This window comes from Diceros bicornis, chromosome 32 (assembly GCF_020826845.1).
Source record: "Diceros bicornis minor isolate mBicDic1 chromosome 32, mDicBic1.mat.cur, whole genome shotgun sequence".
NCBI classification, from domain to species: Eukaryota; Metazoa; Chordata; class Mammalia; order Perissodactyla; family Rhinocerotidae; genus Diceros; species Diceros bicornis.
Genome location: NC_080771.1, coordinates 3,881,526 through 3,900,898, shown reverse-complemented (window position 1 = coordinate 3,900,898; position 19,373 = coordinate 3,881,526). Strand labels below are relative to the sequence as shown.

The following is a 19,373-nucleotide window of genomic DNA, read 5'->3' as shown; positions in this document are numbered from 1 at the left end:
AACCTGAATCCTGAGCCATTTGGCAGCCAGCCCAGGCCACCAGCGCCCTCTGTCCTCAGGTCAATCCCCACCCCTCTCCTGCGTGGTGAGAGACAGCGATAGAACACAATGGAATGAGAAGATGTCAGAATCTGCTTGTGAGTCAGGCCCAACATTATTATTACTCATCGTTTCCTATGAGCTGGTTTAGGATCCGGGGCCAAGGCCTAGCCCCCAGGAGTGAGACTCCACGGCCCCGGGGACGCAGCGAGCTCCAGCCTGTGCTCACAGCCCCGTGGCTCTCCCTCCAAGGGAATGGTCAGGACGGGAAGGCTGGGGCAGGGCCTGCTCACCTGTTACCCAGCAGACAGCCCCACCGCCCCGTCCACCCTTCCAGCTGGCTGCTGCCATCCTGCCTGCCTCGCACCGCCCCTTCTTCTGGGAACAGCGCCCTCCCCTGAGATGTCAGTCTGCATGGCTTCCACGAGCCTCACCCCACCCCAGACTCGGGAGCGTCAGAGGACCAGCCCCACTTGTCAGAGGTACCACCCCTTGGCCATAGTGACCATCCAGGGCTGGGCCTCTGACCCAGGCCAGCCGATGAGCCTCAAGCTGGTTGAGAACGGGCTCTCTCTTTCAGCTGGGGTGGGCAAGCTGGTGGGCGGGCAGCCTGGAGCTGCTGCGGCCAGCCTGCCCCGACCTGGGGACGGCCTGCCCAGGAATGAAACCATGCAGAGGACAGCAGAGCTGAGAGAAATCAGAATCTGGCCGTCCTGCTGGAGCCCCCCAACTGGGAAGGGACCATGGCCAGTACACCAAATGCAGGCCCATTCTCCGGAACGGACCTGATGCCCAGCAAGGGCAGGTGTCGCCAGGCGCACAGCTGGCTGGAGGTGTCCAGCCCCCAGGCTCGCCGGGGTGCCCTGCCCTGTTACCTGCTCCCACGCGCAGGCCCCCTTGCTCTGGGCGTCGAACACCAACACGTAGCCCAGCGTCACAAGGCAGGCCCAGATAAGCAGTGCTGAGGCCCTGAGCCACCGCCGGACGAGGCACTCGACATACACCAGCACGTAGAGAGCCACGAACACGGCGAGCGTGAAGAATGCCGTCCCCAGGACAGCCTGGTGCCCGGAGGGGTCCTGGGTGGGGCAAACACACAGACATGCCACGGCTGTCCCCAGAGGGGCGCCACTTTCTCCAGAAAGCCTGCCAGGTTAGCCTGCCTAGCCTGCCCAGAGCAGTGTCACGTGTGGCTTCCTCCACGTCGGCAGTGTCTATGCTCCCTCTAAACACCATGTTCTTTGGTGTTAGACTCTGGTCTTTAGACCACCAAACACCTTCAGGCTTTGTGCTGTTGTCTCTGCTGGGGCTGCCTGCACCAGCACCGTCCCCCAGCCACCTACGGGGCCCCAGGCATCTTCCACAGCCCAGCCCTGAGATGCTCTCACTCCCCACCCCTGTCCCGGGTCCCAGGGTGCTCTGTGCCTACTGCAGGGGACAGGCACAAGAGCACAGGGGCAAAGCTTGGAAAGTCTCCTGGAGGAGAGGCCACTGCTCCTGACTCTTAAAGAATGAACGGAGGTTTCTGAGCAAATGATGAGTAAAGGCATCCCAGACAAGAAAGAAGGTGCTGGAGCTGAGACGACTCCTCAGGTGACACCGGGCGCTTGCAGGAAGGACGATTCACAGCTGGGACAGCACCTGGTTCCTCCCAGGGGCCCCTAAGCTCTGTGAGCACAGAGGCTGATCTGGGGGCTGCACACAGTAGGTACTCAATAAATATTTGCTGAATGCCGAAACAAATGTCCTGCGGTTTATATCCCCAGAGACACAGGTAGCACTGACAGAGCACCTACTGGGTGCAGCCACATTACACATATCACCCTGTCAACACCCTGCCATCTCTGATGTCATCTTCTACAACTCTGCTATCCCATACAGTAGCCACTAGCCACATGCGGCCATTCAAAATTAAATTTACATTAATTAAAAATAAAACTAGGGGCCGGCCCGGTGGCGCAAGCGGTTAAGTGCGCGCGCTCCGCTGCGGCGGCCCGGGGTTCGCTGGTTCGGATCCCGGGCGCGCACCGACGCACTGCTTGGTAAGCCATGCTGTGGCGGCGTCCCATATAAAGTGGAGGAAGATGGGCACAGATGTTAGCCCAGGGCCGTCTTCCTCAGCAAAAAAAGAGGAGAATTGGTGGATGTTAGCTCAGGGCTGATCTCCTCACAAAAAAAAAAAAAAAGAAAAAGAAAAAAAAAAAAAGAAAAAGAAAACTTCAGTTCCTCAGTCACACTAGCCACATTTCAAGTGCTCAGTAGCCACACACGGGTAGTGGTGTAGCAGGGCAAGGCCTACGTCAGAGACGATACTATGGACAGCTGTGTTGAGAAGGATTCTGAGACACAGCCAGGCTCCGTGGGGAGCAGTGCTGGGATTGATTCGTGATGTCTGCCATGGTACCGGAAGGGAAGCAGTGATACACAGGCCATCCCTAACCCAGGTCTTCAACAGAATCCAAGTTTTTTGTGGAGAAAAGTGAAGGTAATTCATTTTGTCAAATTAGGGTAATATCTAAAACCACCCTAGACCTCAAAATTGAAATAAAAAACCTGTCTTCCACCAGCCTAAATATCCTCCGTAGCACTTTACAGATGCAGAAACTCAGGCTTCGAAAGATAACGATGTGCCCAGGAGCTCACAGGTACAAAGTGTCAGAGCTGAGATCTGCACCCGGAGAAGCTTCCCCTGCCCACGGGCTGCCCTCACTCACCCCCTGGCTGAAAACGATGACGATGAGAGCGATGCAGGCGACGACAGCCACCACCAGGAGGGTGAGCAGCAGGGGCCCGTGCTGGCTGGTGAGGCGGTACTTCTCGTAGAGCGCATCCTGGTCCGGGCCCGCCTCGCCCTCGTTGAGGAAGTAGCGCCCCTTGGTCGGCATCCTCCTCCCTTGGCACCCCCACCCGGCAGCCGACTCAAGAGACCCCACGGCCTGGGGAGCATCTGTCTGCCAACCCCCTGCCCTGTGGGCCTAGGCCTCTGGCCTCTCCAAGCCTGGCCGGCGCGTATGGGGAGGGGCCCCCTCGGCCTGCAGCTCCATGGGCAACGCTGGGTCTGAACTGCTGCAGCCACCAGGCCTTGCTCACTGCGCCACCCGCGTCCTCCTTTGCATCCAGGCTGGGCTGACCAGACACACGGGGTCCTCAGCTCTGCAGAGACACAAAGCAGACCCAGATTTGACCAGGACGGGCCAAGTCAGGGAAGGGCTGGCATCAGGGGAGAGCGGGGCCAGGCCTCAGAGCCCCTGGGTCTGATTCAACCAACCTGAACCTAACTTTTAGGTGCAGTTTAAAGCTTTGCTCACCCCAAGGTCATACAGCTGGACCTCTGTGTTTCCTAGAACTGCACTGTCCAACATGGTAGTCACTAACCACATGCGGCTATCTGAAATTAAATTTAAGTTGATTGAAAATGAAATTAAAAATTCAGTTTCTCAGTCACACCAGTCACATTTCACATACTCAACAGCCACACGTGGCTAGTGGCTATTATTCTGGGCAGCACAGATATAGGGCACTTCTGTCATCCAGAAACTTCTACTGGACAGCACTGCTCTAGAACTTTGTTTCACTGTCACATATGTGTCTCTGATCCATCAATGAACTCTTGTGTATGGTGTGAGGCAGGGATCAGGCTCATTTCTTTTTTCCAAGTGTACACTGAATTATCCCAGCAGCGTTTACTGAAGCCACAGTAACACCTTTCCTCCAGAATTTCAGTGACACCACCTTTGTGATAAGTCAGGTGACCATGCACGAGGGGTGTGTTTGCAGGCTTTTCTCTGTTCCAATGGTCCTTGTGCAAAGACCACATTCACTCAATTACTGGGGCCTTTTAGAGAGTCTTGTGTCTCAGACTCCCACGCCCACTTCACCCAGAGCATCCTCCTTGCATTCATGTTATGTTAAGCTTCCACATAAGACTGCACTTTTTAAAAAGGGTCCGAAGTTCACAAGCCCCACTTCATAGAAAAGGAACCTGAACCTCAGAGAGAGAACACAGAGGATCCTTTATGACAAAGTTGGGAGCAGACCCCAGGCTCAGCCCAGATGGGCTCCCTCTTTCCCCAGCACGACTCATTCATTTGCTTGTTCAATTATTCCAAAAAGCTTGTTAATCATACCACACCAGGCCCACTACACCTCCTGTGTGCCAGGCTGGCTCTCTCTCCCTGGTGCTCCCTGTCCCCAAAGAGAGAAAGTTACCAAAGAGTGTGCAACCCCTAGATGTAGCAACTGGGGCTGGGGGCAGCTGCCATCTTCCCAGCAGGAACCCCGTATCAAGGAAGCAACCCCGTATCTCCTGGACCGGGAGTCCAGGCCCCTGACGTCCTCCAGGCCTGCCTCAGGGGTTGGAGCCAGGACACGCAGGTGGCAGAGGGCAGGGAGCTGGAGGACGGGAAGGCCTGGGGCAGTCGTGAAGGACACAAATGGCTCCCAGCAGAAGTTGCAAGAGAAAGGCGGTCCAGAGCCCCCAGAGGCAGAAGAGCAGGGGACCCGGAGTTCACTGAGTCTGAGTGAAGCCCCCCCATGAGCGCCCACTGCCGTGAGGACCCTGCGCCCACTGCGGATCCAGGAGCCACCTCAGGCACCACTTCCTCTGGGAGCTCCTGTTCTACAAACCCCAGGGACACCATGGGAAAACTACATAGTTGAGGGTGGAGACAGGGGCTGTCTGCCGGGGGCCCTGCCTCCTCTGCTCCCTCCGGGCCCAGGCAGGGGCCCACAAGCCTCGGCACCTGTTTAACCGGGGCACCCTGCAGGGCTTGGGTCCAGGGCTCCCAAAGTGCCCCATGTGCTTAGACAACCTGCAATCGGATTCTACACGAAATACCCAGTTTTAAACGCTGGCAACTAATTTAAAAATTTTTAAGTGGTGCAGCCAACTAGTTTGCAATCTTTAAATCTAAAGTAAGCAGTCTTAGCCAAGAATACTCTACCCAGCAAGGTTATCATTCAAAATGGAAGAAGAGATCAAAAATTTCCCAGACTAGCAAAAATTAAAGGAGTTTGTCACCAAGAAACCGGTGCTACAAGAAATGTTAAAGGGACTGATTTAAGGGGAAAAGAGAAGACCACAAATAGGAAAAATTATCTATTTCCATGATAAGAACGTAACGGATACAAATGCACAAAAAAGAGATTAGATATGATATCAAAAACATAAAAGGAGGGAGGAGGGGAGTTAAAGAGTACAGCTTTCAGACAGAGGTCAAACTAAAGTGATCATCAATTCTGTATAGAAGAAGAAAGGAACAGAGAAGAACTACTAGAACACTGAGAAAAAAAAAAAGTTAAAAAATGGCAGTAAGTACATACTTATCAATAGCTACTTTAAACGTCAATGGACTAAATGCTCCAATTAAAAGGCATAGGGTGGCTGACTGGATAAAAAAACAAGACCCATATATATGCTGCATACAAGAGACACACTTCAGACCTAAAGACACTCACAAACTGAAAGTGAAGGGATGGAAAAAGATACTCCATGCAAATGGCAATGAAAAGAAAGCTGGGGTAGCAGTACTCATATCAGACAAAATAGACTTTAAAACAAAAACTGTAAAAAGAGACAAAGAAGGGCATTACATAACGATCAAGGGAACAATCCAACAAGAGGATATAACACTTGTAAATATCTACGCACCCAATGTAGGTGCACCTAAATATATAAAGCAATTATTAACAGACATAAAAACAGAAATAGACAGTAACACAATAATAGTAGGGAACTTTAACACTCCACTTACACCAACGGATAGATCATCCAAACAGAAGATCAATAAGGAAACATTGGCCTTAAATGACACACTAGAACAGATGGACCTAGTAGATATATACAGAGTATTCCATCCAAAAACCGAAGAATACACGTTCTTTTCAAATGCACATGGAACATTCTCCAGGATTGATCACATATTAGGCCACAAAACAAGTCTCCATAAATTTAAGAAGATTGAAATAATACCAAGCATCTTTTCAGACCACAACGGTATGAAACTAGAAATCAACTATAGGAAGAAAATCAGAAAAGCCACAAATACGTGGAGATTAAACAAAATGCTACTGAACAACGACTGGGTTAACGAAGAAATCAAAGAAGAAATCAAAAAATACCTGGAGACAAATGAAAATAAAAATGCGACATGCCAGAATTTATGGGATACAGCAAAAGCGGTTCTAAGAGGGAAGTTTATAGCGATACAGGCCTATCTCAACAAACAAGAAAAATCTCAAATAAACAATCTAACAATGCACCTAAAGGAACTGGAAAAAGAAGAACAAACAAAGCCCAAAATCAGTAGAAGAAGGGAAATAATAAAAATCAGAGCAGAAATAAATGAAATAGAGACCAAAAAAACAATAGAAAAAATTAATAAAACCAAGAGCTGGTTCTTTGAAAAGATCAACAAAATTGACAAACCTTTAGCTAGACTCACCAAGAAAAAAAGAGAGAAGGCACAAATAAGTAAAATCAGAAATGAAAGAGGAGAGGTTACAACAGACACCTCAGAAATACAAAAGATTATAAGAGAATACTATGAAAAGCTATATGCCAACCAATTCGACAATCTGGAAGAAATGGATAAATTCTTAGAATCATACAACCTTCCAAAACTGGATCAAGAAGAAGTAGAGAATTTGAATAGACCAATCACCAGTAAGGAGATCAAAACAGTAATCACAAACTTCCCCAAAAATAAAAGTCCAGGACCAGATGGCTTCCCTGCTGAATTCTACCAAACATTCAAAGAAGACTTAATACCTATCCTTCTCTAACTCTTCCAAAAAATTGAGGAGTGGGGGAAGCTCCCTAACTCATTCTACGAAGCTGACATTACCCTGATACCAAAACCAGACAAGGACAACACAAGAAAAGAAAATTACAGGCCAATATCACTGACGAACATCGATGCAAAAATCCTCAACAAAATACTAGCAAATCGCATACAACAATACGTTAAAAAGATTATACACCATGATCAAGTGGGATTTATTCCAGGTATGCAGGGATGGTTTAACATTCGCAAATCAATCAACGTAATACACCACATTAATAAAATGAAGAATAAAAATCACATGATCATCTCAATAGATGCAGAGAAAGCATTTGACAAGATACAGCATCCATTTATGATAAAAACTCTGAATAAAACTGGTATAGAAGGAAAGTACCTCAACATAATAAAGACCATATATGAGAAACCCACAGCTAATATCATCCTCAATGGTGAAAAACTGAAAGCTATCCCTCTAAGAACAGGAACCAGACAAGGATGCCCACTGTCACCACTCCTATTTAACATAGTACTGGAAGTCCTAGCCAGAGCAATCAGGCAAGAGAAAGAAATAAAAGGGATCCAAATTGGAAAGGAAGAAGTGAAACTGTCACTATTTGCAGATGACATGATTTTATATATAGAAAACCCTAAAGAATCCACCAGAAAACTTTTAGAAGTAATAAACGAATATGGTAAAGTTGCAGGATACAAAATCAACATACAAAAATCAGTTGCATTTCTGTACACTAACAATGAAGTAGCAGAAAAAGAAATTAAGAATACCATCCCATTTACAATTGCAACAAAAAGAATAAAATACCTAGGAATAAACTTAACCAAAGAGGTGAAAGATCTGTACACCGAAAACTATAAAACATTTCTGAAAGAAATTGAAGAAGACACAAAGAAATGGAAAGATATTCCGTGCTCCTGGATTGGAAGAATTAACATAGTTAAGATGTCCATACTTCCTAAAGCAATCTATAGATTCAATGCAATCCCTATCAAAGTTCCAACAACATTTTTCACAGAAATAGAACAAAGAATCCTAAAATTTATATGGAACAACAAAAGACCCCGAATAGCTAAAGGAATCCTGAGAAAAAAGAACAAAGCTGGAGGTATCACACTCCCTGATTTCAAAATATACTACAAAGCTATAGTAACCAAAACAGCACAGTACTGGCACAAAAACAGACCAAAGATCTATGGAATAGAATCGAAAGCCCAGAAATAAACCCACACATCTATGGACAGCTAATCTTTGACAAAGGAGCCAAGAACATACAATGGGGAAAAGAAAGTCTCTTCAACAAATGGTGTTGGGAAAACTGGATAGCCACATGCAAAAAAATGAAAGTAGACCCTTACCTTACACCATACACAAAAATTAACTCCAAATGGATTAAAGACTTGAATGTAAGACCTGAAACTGTGAAACTTCTAGAAGAAAACATAGGCAGTACGCTCTTCGACATCGGTCTTAGCAACATCTTTTCAAACACCATGTCTGACCGGGCAAGAGAAACAATAGAAAAAATAAACAAATGGGACTACATCAAACTAAAAAGCTTCTGCACAGCAAAGAAAACCATCAACAAAACAAAAAGACAACCTAACAATTGGGAGAAGATATTTGCAAAGCATACATCTGATAAGGGCTTAATCTCCAAAATATATAAAGAACTCATGCACCTCAACAACAAAAAAACTACCAACCCAATTAAAAAATGGGCAAAAGACCTGAACAGATATTTCTCCAAAGAAGATATACAGATGGCCAACAGACACATGAAAAGATGTTCAAAATCATTAACAGGGAAATGCAAATCAAACCTACAATGAGATATCACCTGACGCCTGTCAGAATGGCTATAACTAACAAGACAGGAAACAACGTGTGTTGGAGAGGATGTAGAGAGAAGGGAACTCTCATCCACTGCTGGTGGGAGTGCAAACTGGTGCAGCCACTATGGAAAACAGTATGGAGATTCCTCAAAAAATCAAGGATAGAACTACCATATGATCCAGCCATCCCACTGCTGGGTATTTATCCAAAGAACTTGAAAACACCAATTCGTAAAGGTACATGCACCCCTGTGTTCATTGCAGCGTTATTCACAATAGCCAAGACTTGGAAGCAACCTAAGTGCCCATCAAGGGACGAATGGATAAAGAAGATGTGGTCTATATACACAATGGAATACTACTCAGCCATAAGAAACGATGAAATCCAGCCATTTGTGACAACATGGATGGACATTGAGGGTATAATGCAAAGTGAAATAAGTCAGAGGGAGAAGGTCAAATACCGTATGATTTCCTTCATTAAGTAGTAGATAATAACAACAATAGACAAACACATAGAGACAGAGATTGGATTGCTGGTTACCAGAGGGGAAGGGGGGAGGCAGGAGGGCGAAAGGGATAATTCGGTACATGTGTGTGGTGATGGGTTGTAATTAGTATTTTGGTGGTGAACATGATGTAATCTATGCAGAAATAGACGTATAATGATGTACACCTGAAATTTTTACAATGTTATAAACCAATGTTACTGCAATAAACAAAAAATTAAAATAAATAAATAAATAAATAAATAAAGCAAGCAGTCTTTATGCCACAAGAGGCATTTTTTGAGTACTAGCCATACGTGCCCAGCCCTGTGCTATAGGGTTTGCAAAACAAGATAAGGTCCCTGCCCTGAGAAGCCCCCAATCCAGGGCCCCCTAAAACAGCCATCTGTGGTCCTAATAGCAGCAACGCTGTCACGCCAGGGGCCTGCACACACATCCACTCTCACCTTCATAACCCACTAAGGCCAAGGTGTTACAGCCATTTTACAGACATGCAACTGAGCCCAGAGAGGTAGAGTGGCTTGCCTAAGATCACACAGCTGGAGCTGGTTGGTAGAACGGCTGGGATTCAAACCCAGGTCTGCCAGCTCCCAAACCAGGGCTCCTCGGGCCGCCTTGCTGTCTCGCCGAACTGAGAGAGGCTTCCCCCCGAGCTCCTTCCAGCAGCAGGCAGCTCCGGGAGACTGAACCAGCTGCCACATGTACATACAACGCTGCCTGTCCCTCCGGCCTGGTGCCAAACACCGGTGCACCAGGGCTGCCGGGGCGAGAAACCCCAAACACCAAGGGGCCGGGGCAACTCCCCGCCACTGCTCCATCCCCCAGGAAAAGCCCCCAGACCAGAGCTGTGAGCAGCCAGGATACGCAGACGTCCGCACACACACCCCGCGGCGCCTTGCACCCCAGACCCTGACCTGCCCTTCCAGGTGCACAAAGCTGGGCTGACCCAGGCACGGAGACAGAGATTCCCCAGGGCGCGTGGGAACCCAGGGTTGGTAAATGCCCCTGTCAGGCATCTAAATAGGCCACCTCCTGGGCAACGGCAGGAGGGGGAGGAGGCACAATGGACAGCACTGGGGACGGGGACTTGGGCCATCTAGGGACCTCGTCCAGCCCCTGGAACACACGGGCAGTGCAAGGCAGGGCTGGGGTTGGGAGAAGAGCCTGCATTTCTCTCTCCTGAGAGATGGCCAGGAACCTACCACCGGGGTCTCCAGAGGCCAGCTCCTCTCCAGGAGCCACCCCCCAAATCCAGACCCAGAGGCCCCTCTGCCAGGGAAGGCTTCAAGGCCTCTCTCTCCAGTGGCCAGTTCTCCTGCCGTCGCTGACTAAGCTGGAACTGGAGGCCCCTCAGAGGCCCTGATGAAGGAACTCCTTTGCCACGTCTCCAAAAAATGACCCTGCAGCCTCAGCTTGCACACCTCAGTGACGGGGAGCTCATCACCTTTCAGGGCAGGCACTCCTCCTGGCTGTAAGTCCTACCTCACGTCAAGCCAAGCCCTGCCTCCCTACCCCTCCTGCAATCCCACCCCACTGGTCCTGTCTGAACTCCAGACACCAAGAGCAGAGATACGCATGTGGGAGAGTCAAGGCCCCTTTACCTGGAAGGCCTAGAGTCTCAGGGGTCCCTCACTGTCATTCACATTTCACTAGCACTCTGGTGGGGGTGCAGGAGGAGGAGCCCCATTTTACAGAGCAGCCCCACTCTGGGGGGAGGGTGTTTCTTGCTTCTGCAGGGCACTGTCCTCTCCCCAGCTCCCAGGCCCCTGGTTCGGGAGCCACACGACCCAGGTCTGCCTAATCAGCATAGTCTCTCCCAAACCCCAGTGACTGGTTTAAGGATGAGCATGTGACCAAAATCATCTCAGTGAGAATCCTCTTTGGGACTTCTGCTGACTCATGGGAAAGAGGTGCTCTCTTTGCTGGTGGCCTGGAGCTGCTGGCAGCCACCCGAGCTACCACAAGGAGACAGCCCACCTGAGAACGAAGCTAACATGGAGAACTAGAGAGACCTAGAGACCTGAAAATACCCCCTGGGCCCCTGGATCCAGCTCTGCCTGAAGCTCAAGCCAGCTCCGGATACCTTATCGCAGGGGACAATCAGGGCCCCTTTCAGCCGAAAGCAGTTTGAGTTCTATCACTTGCAACCAGAGTCCCAAGGTCCATGTCTGGCCTCTCGCCCCAGTTTGCTGTGTCCAGGAGGCCCTCATGGCCCCTTGATGGGTCCAGGGTCAGGGGAGAGGGTCCCACTTAGCTCAGAGGTGAAAGTGGGCCCCTGCAGACACAGCCAGTCCTGGCGAAGACTTCCTCTGGAAGGGGGCTGGGCCAGGGAGGGGAACCCCCCGATACCTCTGTCACCATGTCCCAGAGTGCAGAGTCCAGGCCCAGCCAGGCTGCAGAGGACCCAGGGCAGCAGGGAAGCAGGAGGCCCAGGGCTGCAGGAGGCTGGGTTGGGGGCGCTCCCCACATCCTCTCCAATGGCTTCCAGAGACTCCTCCCCTGCAGGGGGAATTAGGGAGCCCGGGGCGTACTTAGGTTGAAACGGACTCCAGGGGTACCGCCTCCTCCCCTGAAGCGATGGGCTCTGCTGGGCTCTGCGGGGGGGACACGAAACAAAACCTGTTGAGCACTTACTGCCTGCAGTGCTGGGCAGTAAGTCATACTTACCTGCCCTTCAGGTAAGTATGACTACTGCTTCCATTTTATGCATGTGGGAACTGAGGTACAGAGAAGTTCAGTCATTCACCCAAAGTCACACAGCTAGTAAAAGAGAGCTGGGATTTGAACACAGGCGATCCAGGGTCCATCTCTCATCCTGCCCACCACCTGCACAGTGCTGACATCCACAGAGCCCATAACATCTCAAAATGCCAACCCCTTCCTGCTCTCCCCCGTCCAGGACCCGGACAGACAGTGGGGGGCAAAGAAGACCCCATCAAGGTCCCTCCCTCTGTCTTGCAAAGGCAAAGTCAGGGACTCTTCTCTCAGCCAGCAAGATCCCAGAGGGCCTCTTCCTCCAGGAAGCCCTCTGAGCTACACCACACACAGCCTCTTCTCCCTTCCCTGCAACCGAGGCAGGACTGTGGTCTCCTTGCCAAATACCGACTGTTGGGGGGTCCAGGCTCTCAACTAGAAGAGCTGCTGGAAATCAGAGGCCGGGGCCTCAAATTATGACTGCAGGACCGGCACTCAGGGGGCTCAGGAAACTCGTCCCCAGAGGACCTGGCTGATCTGGCAGCGCCCTCAGCCCTACCACACCCCGGGGAGTCCTAGACCACCCCCAGCTTACACAGACACAGTCGGAGCACCCACTTCCTCACCCAAGCGGTGCTGGCAGGAACCCCAGCTCGGCTTCCTCTGGCCCAGCCCTGCAGGCCCGGAGCTGCACAGGGCCCGGCGGCCTCAGAAAGGGGAAGTGGGGGCCTGGGGCAGAGCGGGGCGGGCAGGCCTGAGGAGCGGAGAGGCCCCACTCGGGCCAGTTCCTGCGCCCAGCCACACACAGGCGCCCACACAGCTGCAGCCGAGAGCCCACGAGCGGGGTGTCACCTCCGGGGCCCCTCCCAGGCGCTCCCTCGGTGGCTGGGTGGGAGCGGGTCTGCCTTTGCTGAGGCAGTCTGACACTAACGCCACCTCCCTCAGCAGCACCGGGCCTTCGTGAAGGAGCGCCAGCGGCTACTTTGCCCGGCACAGGCCTGGCCGGAAGGGGCACCCAGGCAACCTTGTGGACTGAGGGATTCCAGTCTGGCTGGCATTCAAGCCCTCCCCTCCGCCAGCACCAGCCCCACAGCGGCCTCTCCATCCCCCAGGGCCCGGCAGCCCTCAGGCCTCTCTGTGCCTCTGCTCACACGGGGCCTGACCTCCCTCCCCCTTCCTTCTCTCCCCGGCACGGCCCCACTCGGGAGGCCTCCCCAGACTCCTGCCAACGTTCCATCTGTCAAATGTCCCAGCGCCGGCCTCACCACACTGCTTTGCTAGGATCTGTGTCTGCGTCCTGCAGCTGGGCCCCGGCAGGTGCATGTGGGTGGAAGGATGGACGGATGGATGGATGATGGATGGAGGGATGGAGGGATGGAAGGAGGGATGGACGGATGGATGGATGATGGTTGGAGGGAGGAAGGCCTGGATGGAGGGAGGGAGGGTGGGAGGGAGGCATGGATGGACGCATGGACAGACGGGTAAACCAACAGCTGCCCAACCAGCTTTCCGGAACCAGCAGAAAGCTGGGGAAAGCAAGCAGGGCAGCCTTGGTGAGGAAGGAGGGGCAGCCTCCAGGACAGAAGGAGATGAAAAGAGACGGGGAAAGGGTCTCGCTCAGATAAACGGCCGTGCCCACCGCCCCACGCCTCCCCCAGCTGGCCGTGCCCGGGAGGGAGCAGGCCTGGGCTCAAATCCCAGCTCTGCCACCACCGAGGAGGAGAGGCAGTCGCCTCACACTCCGGGCCGCAGTCTCCTCATCGGGAAACTGGGGTGCTGACACCCAAGCTGGGGGAGAGGGAGGCACAGGTCATGAGGGCCAACAGGCCGCGTCTGCAGGGACAAAACGGCAATGAGCCCCAAAAGGAGGAGGAACGCTCAGTCCCCAGAGCTGACGAAGCCCCGTCACGGGGTCCAATCGGGACAGACAGAGGTGAGAAGGGGGCAGGGCCCCAAGGACCCTCCTCGTCATCTCCCCACCTCCTGGTGACAGCCTGCAAAGCCACCAGGCCGGTCAAAAGCCAAAGTGCCCCAGTGACGCGAGCCCCCAGCCAGCCCTGTGTCCCTGCGCACTCCCCGAGAACGCCCAGGCGGACTCACCCCAGGGACCACAGGCTGCCCACCGGTCCTGGGGTCCCAAGACCCGCGCTCCAGTCCCCGCTCCACCACCAACCTGCTCTGTGACCCTGGGAAGTCCCTTGCCCGATCTGGGCCTCGGTTTCCCCTCTTCCAAAGCAGTGGTGATGTCCGACCTCTGAGGCGCAGCTCTGGGCTGAGCCGGCAGTGGAGGCGGAACCATAAAACAGAAAGGACACGGTACCGAGGAAGAGCTGCAGGGGACAGCCTGGTGTTGCCACCAGGCCCCAGAGGGCTCGCCTGTTCTGTGGCTGAACCGCCCGTCCACTTTCCTGGGGGTTAAGCGTTACCTTAGTCAGTCTCTCCTTTAACATGCAAACACCCTGTTCACCCCTCACCCCCAAGGCTTCGGCTGCCCGGATAATAAATCCCTGTGATAGTTAGTGATCGCCTGGGAAGAGTTTGTCCATTCATGCATTCATTCCTTCAAGAGATGTGCACCGGCACCTTCTGGGTACCAGGCACCAGGCCGGGTGCCAAGAGGAAACTCCACTGTGGGCACAGGTTCCCAGAAGGCAGAGACCTCTGTGTCCCCCTCCCCCAGGTGTCTGCAAAGGCTCTGCACACAGTGGATGTTCAGGTGACAGTGTTTATTAACTGACTAACCAATCAACCAGGCTCCCCTTGGGAAAGAAAAGCAGCGCTTTCCTCTACTCTTGCCTGAAATTCCACCATTAGTTATTCATTCCTTTACCCTGCCCTCACAAGGCTTGCCCTTTAGAGAGGAAACAATTTTCACACCCACATTTCGCACATTTCTGCTCCCGTTGCCCTTGATAAGGAAGAACAGAAAGGGGAAGCCTAGCTGGCCTTTGGGGACCTCACGCGGTGCTAGTTCTGCCCAGGATGGCAGCACAGTGGCTTCATGCTTTGCCCAGGGCCCCACCCAGACAGTGGGTCCAACGGTGACAGCACAGAGGCATGACCGGGGTTGGGAGGCATGACCGGGGTTGGGAGGTGGGAGGAGAGACCCATTTCACAAACCTGCAGGCAAATATACACCAGAGGAACCGTGTCCTGGAGGGGGCAAGAAGGATATGGTTCGAGTCTTAACTCGTGCACGGCCAGTAGCCTGTTTAAAGAGGCAGCACAGACCAGAGGAGAGTGAGCAAACTGGATTCATAACTTATACCAGGACGACTTCCAGAGAGAGCACGAAACCATGAAAGAATTCTCATGTAATACTGTAGTGGATAAGTACTTTCTTTTTTTTTTTTTTTTTAATAATTTTATTTATTTTTTTCCCCCAAAGCCCCAGTAGATAGTTGTACGTCATAGTTGCACATCCTTCTAGTTGCTGTATGTGGGACGCGGCCTCAGCATGGCCAGAGAAGCAGTGCGTCGGTGCGCACCCGGGATCTGAACCCGGGCCGCCAGCAGTGGAGCGTGCGCACTTCACCGCTAAGCCACGGGGCCGGCCCTGGATAAGTCCTTTCTAACCTGACACAAAACCTAAAACCCATAATGAAAAGACTGATAGATTCAATTACCTTAAAATTCTTTTTCCTACATACTAAAAACCATCAAAAAGCAAAATCAAAAGATGAACGAGAGATTAGGGAATGATCTATAACTCTCATCACAAGGAGCTAATCTCCCTCATATGTAAACAGCTCCTATCAAAAGAAAAAGACTAATACCCCAATAGAAAAATGGGAGAGGAATACGAACAGAAAGTTCACAGAAAGGCAATACAAATGGCTCTTAAACATTTGGAAAGAAGCTGACCTCACCCAAAAAAAGAGAAATGCAAATTGCAACTACTATGGAAAACCATTTTTACTTCTCTGATTGGCAAAGATTCAGCATGTCATAAATCTGTGTTGGCCAGGCTGGGGGAAACACCTCCTGGCAGGAGTGGGATTCAGCACGATCCCTGCAGAGGACAATTCAGTCATATCTAACACAGTCACTAACGTACACACACACCTTTTGACCCAGCAGATCTACTTCAAGTAATTTATCCTACAAACACTTTCACATGTGTCAAATGACACAGGTACAGAACCATTCACTGCAGCATTACTTGTAACAGTAACCGACTGAGAACAATGTGTCCCTCAGTCAGGAGCTGGGAAATAAATGATGGTATCTCCTTACAGTGGAATACTATATAGCTGTCAAAACGGGTGCAGCAGCTTGAAATATATTGTCACAGGGTATCCTGTGAAAAACCCATGTGGTAACAGTAATGCCTGGAACAGATAACTGAACCAGGACACAGAAAAACCAAAACTGTTGCTTTGACAGAATGAACCAACCTTACTTCTTATTTTCAGTTTCTATTTCTATTGTTATAATGTAGCTTGTGCAAAATTTTTAAAAGTTTTTGATATAAAAAACAAGATCTACTGTATGTATAGTGCCTATAGTTAACAATACTATACTGTATACTTAAAAAATTTCCTAAGAGGGTAGATTTTATGCGTTCTTATCACAAAAATAATAATAATAAATAAAGAGAGTAGAGGAAAGTTTTGGAGGTGAGGGATAGGTTTAAGGCACGTATTGTGGTGATGGTTTCACAGGTATATACTTATCAAGTTGTATACACTAAATATGTACAGTTTCTTGTATGTCACTCATACCTCAGTAAAGTGGTTTTAAAAATAAACAAACTAAAAAATAAAGACACTAATAGAAAAACTCAAAGGGCAATATAAATGATTGATAAGTGAAGTGACACTCTAAGTTTAATATATTAACATGGAAAGATACGTTCCTGGCATGTTTACTGGGGTGGGTATATGTGTGTACATAATATATAAGTACGTATGTGAAGACACAAAAAATAAATACAGCCATAAAAAAAAAGGAAGAAAAGAAAAAACAAACCCCAGGTCCCTCCCGTCTAAGCTGTGCGACCTTGAGAAAGTTACCTACCCTCATTTGGAAAAAGGGAGAACAACAACGTTCTGACCACACAGGGCTTTGACAGGACTCAATGGGGGTAACGCAGGCAGAGTGCCGAGGCTGCACCTGGCACGAGGCACCCAATTCAAGGTAACAAGAGCCGCAAGGTCAGGGAGGGGGCGGGCCCAGAACCCGCCCCTTCCCCCCACCGCAGCCCCGTCATGAGCCACAGCACTGGAGGGTCAAGGAGCCTGGCCCCCACTCTGCTCTGGGAGCGGCCTGGCCTCTGGGGGAGGATAGAACAGTGGTCAGCTCCTCAGGATGGCTTTCTGGGGCCATGAGCAGCAACACAGGCTGACACCCCCATGCGGTAGGCGTAGCTGTCCACTGGGGTCAGGGGGAGGCGGCGATGTTGGTCCGAGGCGGAGAGCGCTCCCAGGGGCATCCCAGGCAGCATTCAGTCCTCACCCCAAGCCCCCCAGGCCTGCTGACGGGAGAGAAAGCATAACACCCAGCCTTCAGGGCACGCTCTGCAACCTCGGAGCCCACCCGGGGACACAAGGAGGGCAGAGAACCAGCCCGGCCGGAGTCCCTGACCCTCAGCCTCTGGCCTCCCTCCTCTGAGAGCCTCCCCCTCAGCGGGCACCTGCTGGGAACGGGCCAGGGTAGGGCACTCCCACCCTGACGCTCCCAGGGAGGCAGGGGGCTGCTCCTACTCTATTTCCAGCCAGGGAACCCACTCTGGGATCCTAACCTACTCGTCCAAGGCCCCCCGGCTGGGAAGCAATAGAGCTGGGATTCGAACCCAAACCTGCCCCACTCCACGGCCAAGGCTGTTTCTTAACCCTGTATCTGCATTTCCTGGGGTGTGCTCTGCTCACACCGGGGCTGTGAGAAGCTGCACACGCAGCCACACCCACCCACACCAGTATCTGGTCACAGGCAGTGCAGGGCTCACCCTCCTCCTCCTCCTCCTCTATAAAGATTCCCTGTGCACATTAGCAACTCAAAGGCTCTGAGAAGTCCTGCAGGAAAGAAACCTGCTGAATTAAACACACCGAAACATTTCCCAGTCTTTCTGGTTCACAGGACTCTTTTTGCATGAAATCGCTGATGGACTCTCTTTGGGAAATGCTGACTTTGAGTCTCTGAGACTCAGCTCGGAGCTGCTCCCGGAAGCAGCCTCCCTGGGCACTTGTGGCCCAGAGGGGACACTATCCTCCCCTTGTCTGAGGGCCCCCGGAGCTCCCTCAGCCAGGGCCCCGCTCCCCTACCTCCACTGACCCTGCTTGGGTTGGATGGGCTCACAGCGGGGACCAGCCGGTGTACCTCTTGTGGGCCAGAGGCCACCCTGAGCTCGGCCTCTAGGGTGGGGGTGAGGGGAAGACTGGGGCAGAGGCCTGGGCCCCCACACAGCCCCGCCCACGGGCAGTTTTCAGTAGAAGCAATCTGCCCTGGGGAAGAGAAAGCGAGAAAGAGCTCTAAGTACCAACCAGGAAAGGACCCTCGTGTCACACTTCCTGCCTCTCCTGTGCCACGCGGGGCAGCGGCCCCCCTGCCCGGTCTCCCACCTGCCACAGGCAGGGGACAGAGCCCGGGGCTGGCTGTCAGGAGACCTAAGGGCCAGTCCAGCGCTGCTCTTCACTCTCTGGGCCCGCCGCCTCCAGGGCGGGAAAGGCGTCCGGGGTCTGCGGGGTCCCTTGGCACTCAGAGGAGCGGAGACGCCAGCCACAGAGCGGGGGGCACAGGCCCCACCCAGGGCTCCGCGGCCACCGGGGCCGGCCGCCCCAGCCCTCCCGGGAGCCCAGCGAGGCCTCGCTGTCACGTCTGGCCCCCAGCGTGGCCCCGCGGCACCAGCACCAGGGCGTCGGCCCGAGCCCACGGGCCCGAGCCCACTGCCCGCCGGCTCCCCGGGGCCGGGCACGGCCGGGGCGGGCGAGGGGCAGCGCTGCCCGGTGGGGCTGGGCCGGAGCGGAAGGGCCCTTCTGCAGGGGAAGCAGCCCCGCCGGCCGCCCCCAGCAGGGCCCGGCTTCCGGCGCAGCACCCCACAGCGGCTCGGGCCCAGCCACCCCCGAGCCGAGCCCCCACGCCGCGTCACTCACCTTCCTCCCACGGACTCCTGCCTGCAGAGCCAGCCTCGGCCGGCACAGGAAGCCGTGTGACGGGGTCTCAGTCCACAGCAGCCCCACGCCCCCCAAACCCAAGCCTCCCCCCAGGACAGTGCACCACGGCGCCCCGCACCTGCCCGGGACCCCAGAACACCAAGCCCAGTCCTGCTCACCCCCTGGCCAAAACCTCCTCCAGGGCTCCCCGAGGCCTTCTTCGTGGTGCGTGATTTGACTTATTTCAGTTCCCCAAACAAGCCCCACCCTTTCGTCTCCAGGCTCGGGTAGCCTAATGGCATTGCCTACCTCCCCACCCCCACACCCCTCTGCCTGGCAAACCTGCCCGCCCTTCAGAGCCAGCCTCAGCCGCCACCTCCTCCAGGAGGGCTGCCAGGTCTCCTCCT

At 52.5% G+C, this 19,373-nt stretch overlaps 1 protein-coding gene across 6 annotated transcripts in view; it reads right to left on the bottom strand.

Moving 5' to 3' along the window:
* Positions 1 to 19,373, bottom strand: part of ADCY7 (adenylate cyclase 7) — a 63,666-nt gene that overhangs the window by 25,244 nt on the left and 19,049 nt on the right. For 2 of the 6 annotated variants that reach the window (XM_058527776.1, XM_058527774.1), the window contains exons 2-3: positions 2,754 to 3,192; positions 915 to 1,118 (exon numbers count right to left, since the gene is read on the bottom strand). In XM_058527776.1, coding sequence (XP_058383759.1) covers positions 915 to 1,118; positions 2,754 to 2,924 — 375 coding nt within the window. In that variant the 5' untranslated portion in view covers positions 2,925 to 3,192. Of the gene's footprint in view, positions 1 to 914; positions 1,119 to 2,753; positions 3,193 to 17,618; positions 18,129 to 18,966; positions 19,207 to 19,373 lie in introns of those variants that run through there. The other 4 variants (XM_058527773.1, XM_058527772.1, XM_058527777.1 and 1 more) reach the window with 4 other exon arrangements.